This window comes from Dendrobium catenatum, unplaced genomic scaffold (genome assembly GCF_001605985.2).
Source record: "Dendrobium catenatum unplaced genomic scaffold, ASM160598v2 original_scaffold_153559, whole genome shotgun sequence".
NCBI classification, from domain to species: Eukaryota; Viridiplantae; Streptophyta; class Magnoliopsida; order Asparagales; family Orchidaceae; genus Dendrobium; species Dendrobium catenatum.
The window spans coordinates 220,201-241,027 of record NW_021471987.1 but is presented as its reverse complement, the minus strand read 5'-3'; the positions used below and the strand labels follow the sequence as shown (position 1 = coordinate 241,027).

General features: G+C 35.3%; 1 protein-coding gene across 4 annotated transcripts in view; it reads left to right on the top strand.

Moving 5' to 3' along the window:
* The window catches only part of LOC110095690 (regulation of nuclear pre-mRNA domain-containing protein 1B), a 99,643-nt gene that overhangs the window by 54,505 nt on the left and 24,311 nt on the right, over positions 1–20,827 (top strand). For 3 of the 4 annotated variants that reach the window (XM_020821326.2, XM_028692252.1, XM_028692251.1), the window contains 2 exons: positions 15,505–15,669; positions 15,780–15,936. In XM_020821326.2, the coding sequence (XP_020676985.1) occupies positions 15,505–15,669; positions 15,780–15,936 (322 nt within the window). Of the gene's footprint in view, positions 1–5,327; positions 5,346–15,504; positions 15,670–15,779; positions 15,937–20,827 lie in introns of those variants that run through there. The other variant, XM_020821327.2, reaches the window with a different exon arrangement.

The window sequence follows — 20,827 nt, the reverse complement described above, 5'->3', positions numbered from 1 at the left end:
CATTGTTTTGTTCAGAATTTTGCGCTCTATTTTATAAAATTTATTGCGTTGAATTCCGACGACTTTGAAAAATTCACTTAAAACTAGTCGGTACGGATCGAAAAGCATGCCAGGTCTAAAATGGCATTGCTTACGGGTTTTACACTTAATCGGGTCATCAGAAGGCTGCCATTTTATGTGACCAAATGATGCAAACTACTAGATAGAAAAACCAATAGGGAGAACATAAGGGCTAGTAGAACTTTTCTCGATTCAAATTTTAGAAAGCCAACACCAAAGAAACCTCCAAACAAACGAAAGTTAGACAAAAAACAAAAACTAATTAAAAATAAAACAAGCTACTCTCAGAACAACCGACTAGCGGTCACTTCACATGCAACGAAATAGTAGGTAATATAAAAGAAGTGCTTAAGGACATGCAAACCAAGGGTGCACCACAGCTACTTTTGGCCAACTTCCACCACAAAACTCCTCCAGCAAATGCTACCAAACCGGCCAACCAACACCTCCAATAGCCTGAGAAGAAAGGTACAAGTGGAGTGGAAACTTGTGGAGAGAAGTAGGTAAGAAGCCCAAGACGAAATCGAAGAGAGAATAGAAGTGGAACAAGCTCGCAAGCTTTCCCAAGAACAAACCCTTAGGTTTTTAGAGAACTTTGCTCAACAAACAACAACCTCTAAAGGCTACAAAACATCTCATATATATAGGTGAAAAGAGGAAGCCAAACAGCCTCAACCACCTCTAGCCGAACCAACCAGAAGAGGGGTGCCAAAAGACCAACAAGCGGCTCTAAGAGCAGCACCCTAAGGGACCACGCGGGGGACAGGAACATGAAGCCGCAGGAACAGGAATAGCCGACCATGGGACAGGAGCCAGGCGGAGAAACTGAAAGGCCAACAAAGAGGGGAAGAATCAGGATTATCCCAATAATGAGTTGAAAAGGCATTCCACTTTGGCATAATGAGCTGAATTTAGAAAAAGAACACAACAACACACCAAAAGGGGCAGGTAAACTCTCGACAACCAAGCCCAAACCAAAAAAACCCAAATCAGCCCAAGAGCCAAGGCACCAAAGAATCTAGCACACCAAAGGTAAAACATGTTCAAAGCACCACCTACTAATGATCATATGTTGCCTTCCATCATAGGGTAGCATAAATTAAACAAAAAATAAATATAGCATTCATATTATAATAAAACTAAAAAAATTGAAATTCGCATGCATCACCAAACCATTTAAGTTGACTCTCTCTAATCTTATCTTTCACTGGAGCCTACTCCAACCTTTTCATTTATATGCTAATTTCGTATCCTGTCTCTCTGAGCTTCCTCATCTTTGCAACACTAAACTTAATATTATGCTTTTCTTTTAATGGCCAACATTCTGCACTATAAAGCCTTACATGTCTCACCACCATCTTATAGAATTTGCCCTAAAGTTTGAGGGATACTTTTCTATCTCACAAGTCAGATGCATTCCTCGACTTCAATCCATAGTAGACCTACCCGGCATGAATTCAAATTGATTTTGAGAAACATTAATATCACGGAGTAGCATATACTCCATAACTCTTTCCCATCGTTTTAAAGTACAACACGTATGAAACAAAGAATTTTACAAGACGTAAAGCTATATGTGATAAATTATGTGAAATATAATTGAAATCAAGATATTACAAGAGAAAAATATTATTAAATATAAGAATTGCATGAAAGCATCATATAACATCAAGTTCAACTCCAATTTTTTTTTCTAAGTTCCTTGTTTATCTACATTTAATTCCTAACACAAGCTGAAATAGTTGGCAACAACTTAGAAAGCATCTGCACAACCATGCTGAGGGGATATTTATTTGAGTCATCATCATAACAAATTGATTTCTCCCTTTTCTCATCATGTAGAGTACAATGCCTCCCAATATACTTTTTCATTTATTTTAGTCTTCTTTCTCTTTTGTAAAATTTTTTTATCAATATAAATATATGATTGATATTCCAAAATTTTTAGAGTAGGAGGTGGTGGTGGTGTGAGACTTTCAAGTGATCCCCAGTGATGGCTATGACAATGGTGGCTGCAGTGAACGCAGTGGGTTGGAGGTCAAGGTAGTCAAGAGTAAGTTGCTATAGCTCTGGGTGCATGAATGCATAATTTTTTGGGGGCTTTAATTTAGGATTTAGGTAAGTTTTAATACAAAATATAAAAAATAAGGTGAGGCGTATGCCTAACGCTAGCAAGGCGAGGTGCACCTTAAGGCAAACCTTAACCAAGTTGAGGTGCAAGCCTCATAAAAAATCTCGAGGCATTAGCCTTGAGGCATTTTTCACTGGAATTGTGCTGAGGTGGTCCTCAAGGAAAGCCTCATATTATGCAATTTTAAACAATGACACCACCATTAAACTCCTTTCTACATTGCCCCATTCTTACATTACCTTATGCTTACACCACCTATTGCTTGCCCCACAAACCACCATCATACTACTTTTTACTCTCCTCTTGTCCATTATCCATTCAATCCTCTCCCTCTCAAATTTCTGTCTCTTGTTTATGAGAGTACCACATAATGGCTTACTATGATTGCCTATTGTTGCTTGCGTCAATTACAACATTGCCTTACAATCCTATAACTGTTTGACTACCTTCTATTGTTTTTCCCCGTCATTAATCAACCAAAGTTTCTCTCCCTATTTTCCCTATATAAATTTTTTATTTTCATCTATGAAACTCTTTATATATATTTATTTCATTTTCTTCTTCCACACATGAAGCCAGTGTTGCCATTGAGCCCATTTTTTTCTCCATTTTACACCAATATCCTTATTCGCTTTTACCATCTTAACTTTAAACTTGCTCTCTCCAACTAACTCTCATCCGTAATGATAATTTTTTTCCTCACCATGAGTGATCATATCATTATTGCTTTCTCTAACTATCATTTTTAGAGTTGCCATATCTCTTACTCATAACTGTTTTTAGTATTGAACTTTGAGAGATGGAGGGTAGTAGGATGGGAGAGGGTGAGGAGAGAGATTATCTATCTTTGATCATCAATCTTTGAAGTGAGTTAAATCTCGAGCCCCTATATGCTTATAATTGTTGGAATCTCTTCGCCATCATTCTTCGTGAGAAGCTTTGTTAGATTATTTATAGTTTGCGTGGTAACATGGAGATCAGTGGAACCATGTAATTTAAACTTTTGAGCCATTAGCCTAAAATAATTTCTTAGGCTAATATTATCTATGTATACCATCATGGAGACAATTTTAGTCCTTTGACAAGTTAGAAGCTAATCCCCTTATTTTGCTACTAACAAAATAAATGACTTTCCTATCAAGCTAAACTAAGTATTCCTGTATTAGATATGCATCACATTACCAATTACATCCCTCGCTGCAGGCAGATAATACTTTCGATTAAGGATATTAGTTGTGCTCTTAGTTGGAAGTTATTAGCATTGAACTGGTAGGGTAATATGTGGCCAATCTAATCAATTTCCTATTGTTTCATTATTCAGGTTTACTCGAGGGCCCATTCTATCAAATTTAGAGGGCTTTATGCCTTAAATTTTTGGAAACCTGATTAACAAACATGGGCTGCTTTATCTCTGGCATCTCATGCAAACTAAGTTGGCAATATGTCAAAGGACATCCTTTCTTGATGATGCCTAAAATTGAATTTGGATTGAAAAATCCTAGAGATGTTATGCATGACTGATCGTGGTTCAGAGATACTAGTCATGATTGATGATGGCTTGGTGGTTGGTGTGGCCAATTCATACTGAAGTGGATAACAGGTGGATAAGAGGTACGAAGGATGGTTTTTTGTTGTTAAAGGTTCCGGATATAACTTTTAAGGCATGTCACTACAATTTAACTATCAAAGAATGGATTCACTCATCTAGAGTGGGGGAGTGCCTAAAATTTACATGGTTTGGGTGAATTATGTGTTGTGGGCTAATCTTCATTATGCAAACATTTTACTCAATAACAATCCCTTGAGGAGTAACCCTTGCACCTGAACTTTGATGATTGAAGTTTGTGGTTGAGGACTTTGTGTTGTAATTATATGTTAGCTTGAGAAGGGAGTGTTTAAGTTTAGCTTTCATTTTGATTTGGAGTTAGGCTTTTACCTCAAAGAGGTGCCTTAAGCATTGGATGGATTCTTGTTAAGTCTACTAAGTATTTAAGTTCAGCTTTCATTTTGATTTGGAGTTAGGCTTACCTCAAAGAGGTGCCTTAAGCATTGGATGGATTCTTGTTAAGTCTACTAAGTATCAAATTCACCCTAGCAGATTGATTGAAGGCTTGGCTGATCAACACCCACTCATGTGATTTAATCTTGTTTGGTTGATATTTCTCCATTATTTTATTGAGTTTGTCACTTGTTTGAAGCTTAGCCCAATTTGGAGACTTTATGGCTATAAGTTGATCCATTAGACTTGATTTTGAAAAGGAGCTTACAGTCCAGAAGAAGTGATAGTTGAATGACACACCTTCACAAATAATGCTAATGGAAGCCAATTTTTACGAAAATAAAAATATATATGAAAGATATACATATTTCATTAATTAAACCAATAAATCAAATACTTAACTAAGTGTATAAGTATATAAATCAATAAATATACAAATGCATATAAACTAATAAAAGTGTGTACAATTAATTAGTCACACTGTAATTTGTTACACTTTAAATTTGTTAGATTACATATAGTTTTGTGCAATACTATAAGTGACATGACACAAGTTTAATTAAGTTGTAGATAAATAACAAATATAAGTGAGTGAGTTGCTTACTATTAAACTTAATGTGAATTAATTAACTAAACTACATTGTCTATACAATTCATTCATTATAACTAAATTATTGTAGTATCCAACTAACTACAACATATACTAATAATGATAAAATAAATATTCAATGCCAAATGTAAGAGTATAGAAATTTAAGAGCTGAAGTAAAATAATTTTCTTTACACACTAGCATAAGAGAGAATATTGCATTCACCACTTCCAAATTCTAGCACAATGAATTTGTTCCAATCATTTACTAAAGAAGGAGAAAGATATATGTATAAGTTAGCCAAACAAAGAGATAGGGGTAGTAAGGATTTAGTTCAAGTGAAGTGTATTAAAGATGAAGATCAAAAAATACTTTTCTTTCCAATCAATTAATTTAATGCTTTAGTAGAGTAAATGCAAGCAAAGTAAACCAAATTATGTAGCTTGAGACTTCACAATATTTACGTGGTTCATCTAACATCAAGGCCTACATTCATGCAGATAGCCAACACCTGGACTATTATTCCTACCATCTCGAGTTTGTCTTGCAAATCCTCTCCATAATGGTAAAGAAGCTTATACCTCACACTTCTTTATAAGGGAGTACTGTCCAATATGCTCTCTTATACTGGGAAACTACAACCTCTATTCTTTAATACAAGAGAAAACATCAAGCCAAAGTTTTCTTAAATTTTGTTGGAGACCTAATGGCTATCTCCTGACAATTAAAGAATGGGACGAACACTAATTATAATATTGAAATATAAACAATAATTAAAAAAACGTACAAAACTTATGTATTAAAGCAAAGAATGTTACCAAACTGAAAGCCTCAAAGGAATCAAATGGAATTGATGAACAACTTAAGTTCTTGAAAAACTTCTATATGATGTAACAAAAAAGTTTTTCGTTGATTTCTAATTCACCGTCTCATACATGTAACCCCTTAAAGCATACCTAACGGATACTAAAAATCTTCCCAAAATGGCTAGAAAATGCTTTGTCCAAATCCTCCTGACAATTCTCCAATAATTATCATGTTTTAGTGAAAACGACTAATATTTTAAAAAGTTATAATAAATTCATTTTAATCAAAAGTATGCCATATAATATAGAAATCATATCTAAAAAATTCAATGCATCCACTGTTATATGAATGTTGCACAAATTCATTTTTTATAATATGATTTGCTTATTAATACTAATTATTACAAAATTTATTTTTTAATATATTAAATAAGCTTTATAAAAGCCAAAATATTTTGTCTAGAAACATATATTTTATAGTAACTTACCATAATTTTTTTTTTGTAAAAAGTTGATCCTTTTAAAAAATGTAAGATATAGCTTATTATTTTTAAGAGAAAATGATCAAAATGATTCTTTAACTCATTATGAATAACTAAAATAGGCCCCAACTAACATAATTATCATGCTAAAGCATGCTAAAAAATTCAAACTATATAATGAAACATATAGAATCAATTCAGTTTGGTACCACATAAATTATCATCATTATAATGATTAGCAAATGAATCATCCGATTATAAAATAAAATAATATTAAATGTAATTTATAATTATATTTAAATAAGTAAATATTGAAAAAAAGTAGAAAAAAATCCTATTAATGTTGAACATTGAATAACCAAACTAGTTGCACCTCACATTGATTCACTCCCCAAACGGCGCATGAATCGATCATTCCGCTTGTTTTCACAAAACAGTGTGCAGAAACCCTCCATTAGGTACATTCGCATGCAGAGACGCAACTCTCTCTCTCTCTCTCTCTTGTTCGCTCTTGTATGAACGCAAGAACCACCCGCTTGCCCCTCTCGCTCATCTCCCTCAAACGCAGGAAAGACGACGTGCACGATCCCTCTCATCTCCCTTAGTCGCACGTGAGAAGCCTGACCCAGCTATCTCCCTGCGATCTAGACCCGCCGCTCGTGTCCACCCCTTGCGCGCAGTGCGCTTGCCGCTCTTCCACTTAAGCCATAGTTACTTATTGCATAAACCATTTAACCATTTATTTAATGCATCGTTGTAGCAAATCCACTTAAACCAAAACAATTATTATGTCCTCTAACCGGACGTAGAGCTACGTTCGGCCGCCAATAACATGTCGCCACGTGCTCTTTACTCTTTATCGCGCGGCCCGACGACTTGACCCGGAGCGGAACCCGGGAATGCTATGTTAACGATAATCTCGGTATTGCTCGGTATTTGCTCGGTATTTGCTAGGTATTGCTTTGGAAAATTGAGAAATACCTAGCATGCAAAAGTTCCTTAAACCAACATGCAAAGGCTAGATGCAATCATACCACTAATAGTGAACTTGGAAGTTTGAGTGGAAAGTGCACTATCCCAGTTATATATAAAATTAGATTAGCTAAGTAATTAGCGTTTCTTTCCCATTTCCATTTTTCCCTATCCGTTTCTCTGTATTTCGTATGGCTGGCCGTGAGCAGGAGCTGGGATCTGTCAGGCTTGTTGGGGCTGCTACTATAGGTCTAAGTAAGGAAATCATTGATTAAATAAATAATTTGCTGAAATTTGTCGTTGCTAAAAGGATATAAATGAGTTAGAAATTCTTAAATTTGTTGAAATTATTGGGTACAGAAATCTGAAAGTGTGAAAATCAGTAGGGAGAAAATATAATGCTGCTGTTATGTTAGCTGAAATCAATGTTTTTGGAACTATGAAGAATTACTGAAAATTTATGTTGCTGAAATCAGTTGACTATAGTCGAGTTCATTGTGGTAGATAGTGGGAAACAGGAAAGAAAAAATAGGACATTTTGATTGCTTAAGGAGACATTTCTTTGAAGTAAACTTGTAATGTTTTCTTCTTGTGTTTTATTTGAATGCCTATTGAAAGAAAAAAAAATGGTGCTTTAGGTTGTGTATAAGAGAAAAGGGGGTCGAGGTATTGGAGGAGAACATATTTGTAACTAGGTGACATACCCAACTTGTAGTATGAAATGAGAGTATTTTTATATACTTAATGCAATTGTGGTTGATTTCAAGCATGTAGTTCATTTCTAGTGTAACTGAGATAATTAATTGTCATGCGAATTATTTAATAACCACTACATGTTGAAATGTGATGTTATAAAATGATACTATAGATGTAGGTGAGGAGTTGCTTGGGTGTCTTTTTGGCTTCTTTTTCTCTATTTATAGGAGCTGTTTGTGGCAGTTTTAGGAGAGGAAATATAGTGATTTTTGGAAAACAAAACCTAAGGTTAGCTTGCGAGCTAATCTTGTACCTCTCTTCTTCTTCTAATTCATCTTGGTCTTCTAATCTATTTCTTCTATCCATGGTTTACACCCCATTGTATCTTTCTTCTCAAACTATAAAAATTTGTAAGGTGTCATTGTTTGTTTTTTAAGTTTGTTTTGTCATGTTTTTTATTATTATTGTGTTTGTTTAAGTTATTTGGAAAGGAAGCGATTATTTGCATACTTAGTAGGCTTTAGGTTTTTTTTTGGTTGCATCTATTTGGTATTAGAGTTCTAGGTTGTCATTCTAGTCTTCCTCTCTTAAAAAAAAACAAGAAAAATCATGATCAACCAAGTAATCTTGAAGTCCAAATTCCAACAAACAAATGGGTCCCATCCCAAGGAAACTCTATCGATCCCATCCAGAAGTGAATGACAAGAGTTATGAATTCCAAAAGAATATGGATTTCGAATTTAAGATCCTTAGGGAAGATGATCTTATGAATCCCACTACCAATTCTGAATCAGATAATCAAGGTTTTGAACATTTGAGTCCCGTGGAAATAATATCCAAATTCACATCTAGGAAACAAATTGATTTGATTCTCAAGAATCTTATAAGTAGAGCGTCTAAGTCTGCATCAACTCATACATCTGCATATTCATTTGCATCGCATCTGCATGAACTGCAGAAAGAGATTTATGTTAGGATAAATCAAAGCAATGCAACTTATAAACTCCAAGTAGACATTAAAAAAAGACTAAGAACTTTTGAGGTGGGTGACTGTGTAATGGTTCGGATTCGTCCGGAACGGTTCCTGAAAGGGGCAGTGAAGAAACTACATGCTAGGAGTGCAGGACCGTTTAAGGTAGTAAAGAAAATTAATGACAATGCTTGGTGGATCTTCCATTAAATTTTGGCATGAGTCCCTTATTTAATATCGAGGATCAGGTAGCTTATGAGGGATCTGACTTCAACCCACCAAATCCATTGATTGAACCTTGTGAGAACATACTTGGTGAAAACCCAAACCTACCTCCACTTCCCAAATTAACAAATTCAACCCAGGCAGATGAAATTGCTACTATCTTGGATGATGAAATTATTTCTACCAAGGATGGAGGTAGAAGATGATACTTGGTTAGATGGAAAAATAAGCCGAAGACAGAAGACACTTGGTTGGAGCGCGAGGAGTTGGAGGTGGTGGATCCAGACCAGTTGGAGATATACGAGAGCTCTCATATCACTGACTCGACAGGTTCGAGTTTTCTCCCGCCCCCTGGAGAATGATTGGGGCATCTGGTCATGGAAAGTTTATCGTCGCCGAGGCTAGAGATTAGTGGCCGTGATTGAGTCGTTGTATATGTAGTTTGTTTTATTTGATCTTTTGGATTTGTGTTGTTTTATTTCCTATTTTACCCTCCTGTGAGGTGATGTTATGTTTGGTGATCAAGGGTATTTTGGTCTTGTTGTTTTTTCTTCTTTTTGAGCTTATATATAGGAGCCCTCATCCTTTGTAATTTGGTTAATGAATGCAGAAAACATTTTTACCTTTGGTGCTTAGTTTTCTTCTTTCTAAGTTGCTTGGTAAAGATTAATTTAGTGGTGTGAGTGTGAAGTACCCAACAACAATTGTCTCTTGGTTTTATCCTTGTCCTCAAGTCACTCCATCTCCTTCCTAACTCCCAACCGAACTCTTCCCCTACTCCTAACCGGAATTCCCAAACTCCTGCAGCAAATTTCTGCTTGGAAACCTGCTGTCCAAAGCCTTCTAACCCCACCAACAACTCTTCGTTTACCCTCCCTCCTAGTGCTAGTATCCAACCACCCAACATCCACTTTGGTGACCCTTCCTCTTCCAAAAAAACACTGAAATTTCACCGCCCAATAGCTAATAAAATATTGTTTTTACAACTTCCTCATTGGAAGTTGGAAAGTCACCTTGTGCCTCTTTGTATTCTCCAAAACCTTTTCCCAAAAGTTAAAGTGCTGTCTTTTAACTTTTCCAAAGCCCCTCTTAATTTCCCTATTAAATACAAGCCTCTTCGTATTCTCGAAAACATTTTCCCAAAAGTTAAAGTGTTCTCTTTTAACTTTTCCAAAGCCCCTCTTCATTTCCCTATTAAATACAAGCCTCTTCGTATTCTCCAAAATCTTTTCCCAAAAGTTAAAGTGCTGCCTTTTAACTTTCCCAAAGCCCCTCTTCATTTACCTATTAAATAAAAGCCATATAACCTTCCAACTCCCCCAAACCTGCTGCCTACTTTTCCCAACAGTCACTAAACCACGTTTGTCCACTATATCCCATTCCCAAAATAGCCAAAACTAATCCTCACTCATTTTCCAGTCATTAGAACACTCCACACTCCTCCATTAGACCCTCCACTAACACTCCAAACAGCATTCTCCCTTCCCAAAACAATCAAATCAGTAAACGTTGTCCTCCAAAGTCACCTAACTTGGGTCCCTTCAGAGATTCAACAAAAGTCATTGTCTACCATGGGAGTTATTGTCCTCTTCGTCAACACTTTGTTCAACGTCCAAACAAGATAAGTGTTTTACATCTTCTCTTATTTACTGTTTAGCCTACATATCTTATTCTCCCCTCCGAAGAAGCTTCAAACAAGCCTAACAACTAATCTGCTTAGTCTACTTTCTTAATTAAGAGCTTCGGACTTCATTTGCAACTAATCCTAAATTAAAAGTGGGGCTCTAGCTATCCATGTTCTCAGAGTTTTAATTACTTTACTCCCTTTAAATTGTGAATGTTGCTACTAGTCAAGTTTCTTGTTTCGGTGTAGTTGCGTTGCCTAAATTTCTTGTCTTGATAAGTTTCCTTGGAGTTTAAATTTGCTGTTTTTATTTATTCCCTAACATAAATCTCTACATGCATGATCAATTTACTTTGTCCTGCATCATGGAAGGCGATCGATGAACATGTGTGATTTTTGTGCTCTTGGACATGTTTTTTTTCCTTTAGTGTGCTAGCTTCTTTGGGTCTTTGTGCTTGGGCTGTTTGGGTTTGTTAGTGGGAAGCTGAGCTTCTACTTAGCCATTTGGCTGTTCGGTTCTTGCTCCCTGCTTTCCTTGGTTCCCTTGATGTGGTTGTTCGGGTGAGGGTCCAACCGTGTCTTTATTGCTTCTTTTTTTCCTCCTTTTGGTTGGCTGTGGTGGGCGACTGAACATGGCTATTGGTCTACCTTTTCTATCCTATTTATAGGGGAGTTTTGGGCTGTTTTAAGAAGTTTTGGCAATGTAAAACCTTAGGGTTTCTTCTCTAGCTTGAGAGCTACTTCTTCACTTCTTGTTGCTTCTTCCAAGTCTCCTAATCCCTTCTCTCCACAAGTTTTCACCCAATTGTATCCTCGTTCTAAAAACTTGAGAGTGGTGTTGGTTGGCAAGCTTTGTTGGGATTTGTCGGAGGTGTTGTGGCAGACATTGGATTGGATCAATGTAGCTGTGGTGGACCACTGGTTTGCATGTCCTTGAGCATTCAATTTACCTATTTTATCAATATATATGAGGTGACCACTAGTTGGTTGTTCTGAGGGTAGTTTGTTTTGATTTTCTATCTTCTTATAAAACAATTTCAGTTTGTTTAATGTTATATGGTGATTTTGCTTACTAAGGTTTGAGTTGAGTTGTGTTCACTTTCTTTAGTGTTCTCCTTTGGGCTTTTAATCTTGCTAGTCCCACCATTTTGGTATCAGAGCCTTGGTTTTGTGTGTGTGAGTCTTCCCTCTTAAAATAAAATGAATAATCCAAACAATCAAGGGGATTGACAACAAACGATGCAACAGTTGGCTAACTTTCAACAATAATTGAACGAAATGGCTAACACTTTGGCTAACTTAAATGTGAATAATGCTCCAAATTCTGAAAGTGAAGATAAAATTCCTAGAATCCAAAATAGGAAAAACAAACAATGAGATTATGGAATTAAAATTGATGTAAAAGAATTTGAAGGTAAGGTGCATCCGAAACAATTTCTTGAATGGATAGAAAAAATAGATGAATTTTTTTAATGGAAAGAAATTCCAGAAAATAGAAAAGTTAGGTTTTCTAGCTTAAAACTGACAGGTCATGCCTTAACGTTGTGGAAAAATCTTCAAAACAATAGGGTAAGAAGAGGAAAAGAAAAGATTCAGACCATTCCTGAACTCTGTTTCAAGAATTTAGTAATCTTCGCTAAGGAACTCAATCCATAGAAGAATACACTGAAAATTTCTACAAACTTCAATCAAGAAATGATTTGGATGAATCTGAAGAACGAAGCATAACTTGATACATTAATGGACTAAAACGGGCTATTCAAGATCAATTAAACTTACATCATGTTATTAAACTCGTTGAAGCTTATTGAATGACGCTTAAAATTGAAAAACAACATCAAAGAGGCTTTAATAAGACATTTGAAACAACTAGTCAACCTAGTGGGATCAAAATAAAGTCTTCACAAACCTCTTTTGGTGCATCTTCAATTCCTAATTTGTGAACAAAACCTAATGAAACTCAAACCATTGATAAGGGAAAGGGCGTGATAGGACCAAAGACAATAGGACCTTGTTACAAGTGTGGTTTATATGGGCACCTTTCGGCAGCTTGTAGGAAGAATAACCCTCGTAGGACCAATTATATAGAGAAAGATGATGACATAGAAAATGAGGAGGAAGTTGGATCTGAACCAGAAAATGAGATTGAGTTAGAGCGAATTGATGTTGAAGGAGATCAAGGGAACCAATTTTTGGTTATTCAAAGTGTCTTAACTACTAAATTTGACATTGGGGACAAATGACTTGGGCGAAACATCTTCCGAACCACTTGCGCCGTTGATGGTAAACTCTGTACCCTTATGACTGATAGCAGTAGCTCAGAAAACATTGTATCTCAACTGATGTTAGACAAGCTTAAGTTAAAACCCAAGCCACTTGCTAAGCCCTACAAGATAGCCTGGTTTAAAGGAGGAGAGGTCCCTGTTACAAAACAATGAAAAATTTGTTAATCTTTTAAGGGAACAACTCAAAACATTAGCTTATATACTCATATTCCAATTCCAAATAAACCTTGGGATGATATTTCCATGGATTTCATTTTAGGACTACCTGTAATGGCTCGAAAATCTGACTATGTGTTTGTTGTGGTCGATCTATTTAACAAAATGGCAGATTTCATTCCTTGTAAGAAAACTTCTGATGCTTCACATGTTGCTGATATGTTTTTTAAAGAAATTGTGAGACTCCATAACTTTCCTAGAACTTTCACTTATGATCGAGATACTAGATTTTTAAGCCATTTTTTGAAAACACTTTGGTCAAAGTTAGGAACTACTCTTCAATTCAGTAGTGCATATCACCCTCAAACTGATGAGCAAACTGAAGTTGTTAATAGAAGTTTAGGAAACTAGCTTAGATGTCTTGCTGGTGAGAAACCTTCTCAATGTGATTTGATTTTACCCAATGCCGAATTTGCTTACAATAATTCTATTAACCGATCTACTTGAAAAACTCCTTTTGAAGTCATTTATGGTCAGCCCATTCATCATATTTTAGACCGAACTTGTTTACCCATGCCCAATAAAATCAGTGCTGAAGCTACAGAAATTATTGATCAAATTAAATCGATCCAACATCAAGTCCTTGAAAAACTTCGAATGACAAATGCTAAATACAAAACTGATGCTGACAAACACCTGAGAGAGTGTTATTTTCAAGAAGGTGATCTATATAGTTATGGCTTATTTTCATCGATAACGCTTTCTTGTTGGGACTTTGGGCAAGTTAAGCCGGAGAAAATTTGGGCCTTCTAAAATTCTTCGAAAATTGGCATCAAATGCTTAATCTTCTGGATCTTCCACTTTCTGTTGGGACTTCACTTGTGTTTAATGTTGCTGTCCTTACTTTATATGATGGAAATCCTGTTGATTTTGTGGTTTTATAAACCTTACCAGTTACTAGTCCAGTTCAAGCCAAAGATGATCACATTGAAGATGTTCTGGACATCAAGACTACTCAGACCAGGCATGGAGTGCATAAGCGGATCTTGGTAAAGTTGTGTGGAATCCGTTGACTGATTGTACTTGGATTGAAGCTGTGGAACTTCAATCTCATCGTCTTGACATCTATCAACACATTAGTGAAGCATTCTCATCAGGAGATGAGATTCTCCCACCTGGGGGGAATTGATGCATTCAAATGTTTATGTTTTTTTTTTTTTTATGCTATTGTAATTTTTAAGTTTTATTTTATTTTTACCCGATGATGGAAGGAAACCGATGAACATGTGTGGTTTTGGTGCTCTTGGACATGTTTTTTTCCTTTGGTGTGCTAGCTTCTTTGGGTCTTTGTGCCTAGGATGCTTGGGTTTGTTAGTGGGCAGCTGAGCTGCTACTTAGCCATTTAGCTGTTCGGTTCTTGCTCCCTGCTTTCCCGGGTTCCCTTGATGTGGCTGTTCGGGTGAGGGTCCAACTGTGCCTTTATTGCTTCTTTTTTTCCTCCTTTTGGTTGGCTGTGGTGTGTGGCTGAACATGGTTGTTGGCCTCCGTTTTCTATCCTATTTATATGGGAGTTTTGGGATGTTTTAAGAATTTTTGGCAATGTAAAAGCTAAGTAAAACCTGAGGGTTTCTTCTCTAGCTTGAGAGCTACTTCTTCACTTCTTGTTGCTTCTTCCAAGTTTCTTAATCCCTTTCTTCTCTCCACAAGTTTCCACCCCATTGTATCCTTCTTCTAAAAACTTGATAGTGGTGTTGGTTGGCAAGCTTTGTTGGGATTTGCTGGAGGAGTTGTGACAGACTTTGGATTGGTTCAAAGTAGTTGTGGTGGACCATTGTTTGCATGTCCTTGAGCATTCAATTTACCTATTTTATTCATACATGTGAGGTGACCACTAATTTGTTGTTCTGAGGATAGTTTGTTTTGGTTTTCTATCTTCTTATAAAACAATTTCAGTTAGTTTAATGTTATATGATGATTTTGCTTACTAAGATTTGAATTGAGTTGTGTTCACTTTCTTTAGTGTTCTCCGATGGGTTTTTAATCTTGCTAGTCTCACCAGCTTTCATCTTCAAAGAAATTCAATTATCCAATATTCTTCTATAAATTTTTATTTGACAATTCTCTAAATGTTTTCTTATAACAATTTCATAAATCTCATTTTCTCGCTAATCATTAAAAGCATTAGTCTTAATTTTGCATGATAACCTGTTTGCAGTTCTTCTATAAGTGTGAATTGTCAAAGGACAGTTGATGCTAGGTGTAGTCAAGCGGATTGTAGTGGAGGCAGGCTACGATCTAACTACCTATATCCTCCATTGATTAGTCCATTACACTTATTCCTAACGTACTTTTTATTTATTATTATTGGTTATCCTATAGATGAAATGCCATGCTTTGGTTCTAGTTATCCTCAACTTTAGGCAAATATTACTTTTGGATATTATTTAGTGGAGTAACAATGCTATATGCTTCAATTTTTTATCATTTTCCATTGTTTTTAATCTTCAGGTGGACATTTGGGATGAGCGGAAAGTTTTTGGATCTCGCGCTCGAGGACTGAAAGATGATATCCTTGGTAATAAACCACCTGCTCCACCTCTTTTGTCAGAAAGCAATGGAAAGAATCCGAATCCCATTAAATTAGTAAGGAAAGATGCTCATTCTGTGAGAATTGTGAGTGACTACTTTCTAACTCGAACTTCTGAATTAAATTTTTTGGTTTCTTCTTGTCAAAAGGCCTAGTTTTCTGTATATCTGTCTTATAGATGTTACTCAAATTTTAGAAACTAGCTGTTGGAGGCATGCCTGAAAGAATTGTAACTGCATATCAAGCTGTTCTAGATGAGCATTTTGATGAAGACACGGCATTGAACAAATGCAAGTCTGCGGTTTGTGCTCTAGAGAATATGGAGAAAGAAGTTAATGATGTGTATGTCCAGGGTATGAAAGAAAACTGCTTTCAGATCATTTTTTCTTCCTTGGTAAAGTTATTTTGGAATAATTACCGGCATGGTTTTATACTGTTGCTGAATTTTATTGTATCCACATGCTTGTGTATGTTGGTGTCTTGTATCAAGGTCATTGGCTTGAATATGCTATTGCATTATCAATAAGTTTTAATATGTGCTTTTGGCTTTGTCTGCTTCACTATCCTATTTATAGTCAGTATAACATATCTAAGTTCTTTATATAAGATCATGATGATTCTATTAAGCTCGTGTGGTGAAATTGTGAATAGATCTTGACACAGCTCTGTCAAATGACAGTGATTTATTTGAAAATTTTGTATAGTGATCTAGCCATTTGTTCTTTGTTTCCACTTCTGGTGGGACTGTGCTGCGTGATTTTTAAAATTGATCGCAATTCCTTAACATTTAAGAAAATTGGATGTTCGTTCTAACGTAGTCAAGCCCCCCATTTTTTACTGATGCTTATTTATTTCATTAATGTCCTTAGGCTGTGTTTATAACCTTGGAGCTGGTAGATAAAGATGAAATGAACAAACCATAGAGTTAGATAAGATGCTTCATGCTATTATCTTAATCAGTTTCTGAAATGGGCCCACCCTCCTGTTGGTTCTCTATCAGCCTCGCTTTCTACATAATGAAAGGGTGATTTTCCTACATAACACAGATTTTTATGGGGTTACACCTCTAAAATGTAAATATTTGTATTTTTACTTGGTAAATCTAATCTTAAAATTACATTAAAAATATTACTAATTTTAACTTATCTAAATTGAAATATATATTTCATGCATATGTTTTGATGTGATATAGACATAAATGTGTTATCTTAGTAAATATAAATATTTGCATGTTAGCTATGCAAATGCATAAGAATTTAGTGGTATATATTTAAAGCCCTTAAAAAAATGCCAAAATGAAATGTTGACAAGCTATTTTCTAGGCTATATTACCATCATCCTGTGAAGCAAGTTATGAAATGACCTATTAAAATTCTCGGAGAAGGTCATGATGGACAAATGTATCGTGAATTCATCTCCTATGTAAGGAGTATGCATATGTTTTCTATGCTAAATAAAATTAAGTTTACTAATCTTAACCTTACCCTGTCCCTTTCGTGATTGGAGCTTCCTGAACTGTATTGTATAAGACATTTTCCATGATAGAATATCTAATATTCTTAGAGAATGGGGTTCAGGTGGTTTCCATTTAGTATCACAGATGTAGAATTCTGATGTGTCTTTCTTCTTTATTATCTTCTTCATTCCTCTATCCAATCTCTATATCCTATAGTTGGAGGTCATGGTTCTCTCTTTTTTTAACATCAACTACATGTAGATGTTGTCCACTTTGTTAAGTACATATTTATCATTTGAATCTTAGTGGAATTAGTAGAATGTTATGTGCCCAAGGTTTCATTGGATGACATCAAATTTTGTAAATTTGTGTCTTCTGCTTCTTGTCTTATCTTTGCCTTATTTTATTTGAAGTTTTATTATTATCTTAATATTGCGTACTTCTATCATGCTTTCATAACGAAGTATTTGAGCATCTTAGCCATCTTTTTAATATTAGCATAGATGTTGAATTTTCATCTTTTTATAATTTTTGTTGATTTTCTTAGAGGGGTTACCTTTTTCATGACTTATAAATGATATTGTCCTCATTGGTGACAAAGTTAATTAATTCAGCTCATAGAAATGGTTATATAGTTTAAGCTTGAGAATACACGAGGCTAAGGGTCGGTATGAAAATGTCATATTTGTGGTTTGCGATTTGGATGATAACATGAAGTGAGGTGGCCAATAATGATGAAAACCAAGTATTTACTTAAATGATTGGAGTTTAGAATCATCAATTTACTTGATGCAAGATTGCATAAATATATGAATCTATACCTAATTTGTTATGAAAGAGAGATTAAAGATGGAGTAGAGCCACCCTAGTACGTGAAAAGTATCATTGAAGCATAGTTAAAGTACTTTCGAAAATTAAAGGCGTGGATGCTGTGATTTGTTACACATGGCATGATACTTATCCTCGAGTCACTATATAAACTCTATATTTTAAGCCTAAGTGAAACACTTCTATAAAGTCACCAAATGGAAGGCCAAAAGACAGCAAAACATAAGCAGGAATTCTGAATAGAAAAAACAGGGAAACAGTCCACGGAAAACCCACCAGCAGGCCACGGGAAAACAGCCAGCAAGGGACCCGAAGAGCTAGCACAGGAGACAAGACAGTAGGCACGGGAAACCAATCAGCAAGGGAAAATCGAGAGGGAGAACCAGGGGAACATCAACATACAACAGAAACCAAAAAGACAAGTAGCCCAAGGCATTGAATTATATGGAAAAAGCCAAAGAGACACAAGAATAGGAAGAGACAAGCTTGGGGAAACCAAAGAGACACAAGAAGAAACCAAAGAGACAAAGGAAAAGGGGGAATGAATCTAATAATTCTTCAATTTATGAGCTTAAGACGCTCTACTAGATATTAATGAGCTGACATCTAGTAGAGGATATTAAAGCTTACCAAAAATAAAATCCAACTTGATTTGATCCCCCCCCCCCCAATGCCTACATCAAGATGACTTGTAGATCTGATCTCCTGAAGAATGCGAAAAGGGAGCCTACATCAGAACAATGAAGTATCTCGTGACTATTATGGATGCAATGATATAATTTACCTGTAAGCAAAAGCATGGAAGCAGAAGTAAAATCATGGGCCGTTGAAGTGTAATGCCACATTACCGGATCCGCAACATTCATACAAGTGGATAGAAGGTGTTTAGAGATTCTCAAATTGAATTCAACGTGTTTATTAATAGTGATTGTTTGCATAATTAATAATTGATAATCATAAAAGCACCTCGTTGCCATGCATGCAAATATTTTAAACCCCTCATACATGCATTGCAACTTGCTTTATAATTCATTTAAGCATGTTAACCAGCGTCTATGGGAAACCATGACTTAAATCATAAAGTCCTTGCAAAATGAGGGCGAAATCTTTAAGTAGTGACTTATCTATAAACCTAGCCTTCTGAAAATTTATCCTGGAACCCCATTCATTAGAACTCCCCCGAAGGTGAGGGGAGGCCGAGGCGCAAATTTTTGGAGCCCACAAATGACATATCATGACGCAAAGTTCCTCTTAGAGTCATGACATACAATGCGCGCCATTTTAGACATGATGCATAATATTTTTACGAAAATATGGATTAATATAAAGTAATATTATTGCAGATAAGCTATCATGATAATAAAAAAATAATCAAAGTGATGCATAAGTTCTAGTAATCAATACCTCAATCTCTTATAATTCAAAATATTACAATAATTTTCTTAAGCTTAGTGATTTTGTAAGAATTTAATCTAGTTTTTATTTTAATTATAAAATGTCGGCCTTCTGATAATCTTATTAAGTAGATGTATTAGTTTCAACCTATATTAAAAAAGGAATAGGTAGACCTAAAAAGACTTGGTTATAAATTATTTAAATGACCCTTTTTTTTGGGTTTAAATGAGAATTCTCTTAATGCAGCACAATGGAGAAAATGATTCATGTAGTCGAGCCCACAGTGAGATAAAGGCTTGTTGTTGTTACTTCTTGTGGAATCATTATCGTCTACAAAAGTTAAAAAAAATAACTTCATTCCCTTCATCAGCACTGTCTCTTATTTCAGAATTTTCATAATATCCCTAATCATCTTCATTGTCAATAGCAACAATGTGATGCCTAAATGAAGATTTATTTTCTTTGCCTTTAGATTGCTCTCGAATGTTGTAGCTTTTGTCATAAACACTAGTGATTTTTTTTTGAAACAGTACTTGTTAAATCTTCTTTGGATTCATTCTAGGTAGGTTTATTGTAGATGCTATATATTTGCTGAGAGGTTTGATGGAGAAATTTAGAGAGAATAAGGAGAATCTATATATGATATTTATTGATTTTGAGAAAGCATGCAATAAAGTTATAAGAGAAGTGCCCAGAAGAGTTAAAGAAAAATAAGAGTTAGTAATGCTTTTATTCAAGTCATTAAGATTATGTATGCATTAGGTGTTATTAGTGTTCAAACACAATGTGGTTTGACCACTTATTTTTCTATTTCAATTGGATTAAATTAAGGATCAGCTTTAAGCTCATATCTTTTTGCGTTTATCATGGGTGTTTTTATTAGTCATTTGTAATAGGATGTCCCTTAATGTATGTTTTTTTTAATGATATTCTTCTTGTTGATAAGACTAAAGAGGGAGTTGATGAAAAACTTGAATTATGGAGGTCAACCTTAGAGTCTATAGACTTTCATTTGAGGAAATCTAAAATCTAATACATGGAGTATAATTTTAGTAGTAAAAGATCTATTGGCAGGATTGTGATATTGGGTGATCAAGTCAATTAAAAGAGTGCACGTTTTGGATATCTCAAGTATATTGTTCAAAGCTATGGTGAAATAGATGGGAATATTATTAATGGAATTCAAGTTTGATGGTTGAAGTGGAGGAAAGCATTGGACCTATTGTGTAATAGAAAACTGCACCTCAAACTTAAAGGAAAATTTTATAAGATGATGATGGGACCTGCAATGCTTTATGGTGCAGAATGTTGGCCATCCAAGGAGAAGCATAAAATTAAGTTAATTGTTAGTGAGATGAGGATGCTCAATTGGATGAGTGGCTTTACACCTAGAGATAGAATGTTAGAGACCAAATGCTAAATAAGTATATACGTGAAAAGGTTGAAGTAGCTCTAGTGGCATATACGAATGGCTTGGTCACATAAATCGTCGGCATTCCAATGGCCTAATTTGGAGAGTAGATGTAGTAGATTTGGCCTATGTTTTAGAAAGGTAAGGTACACCT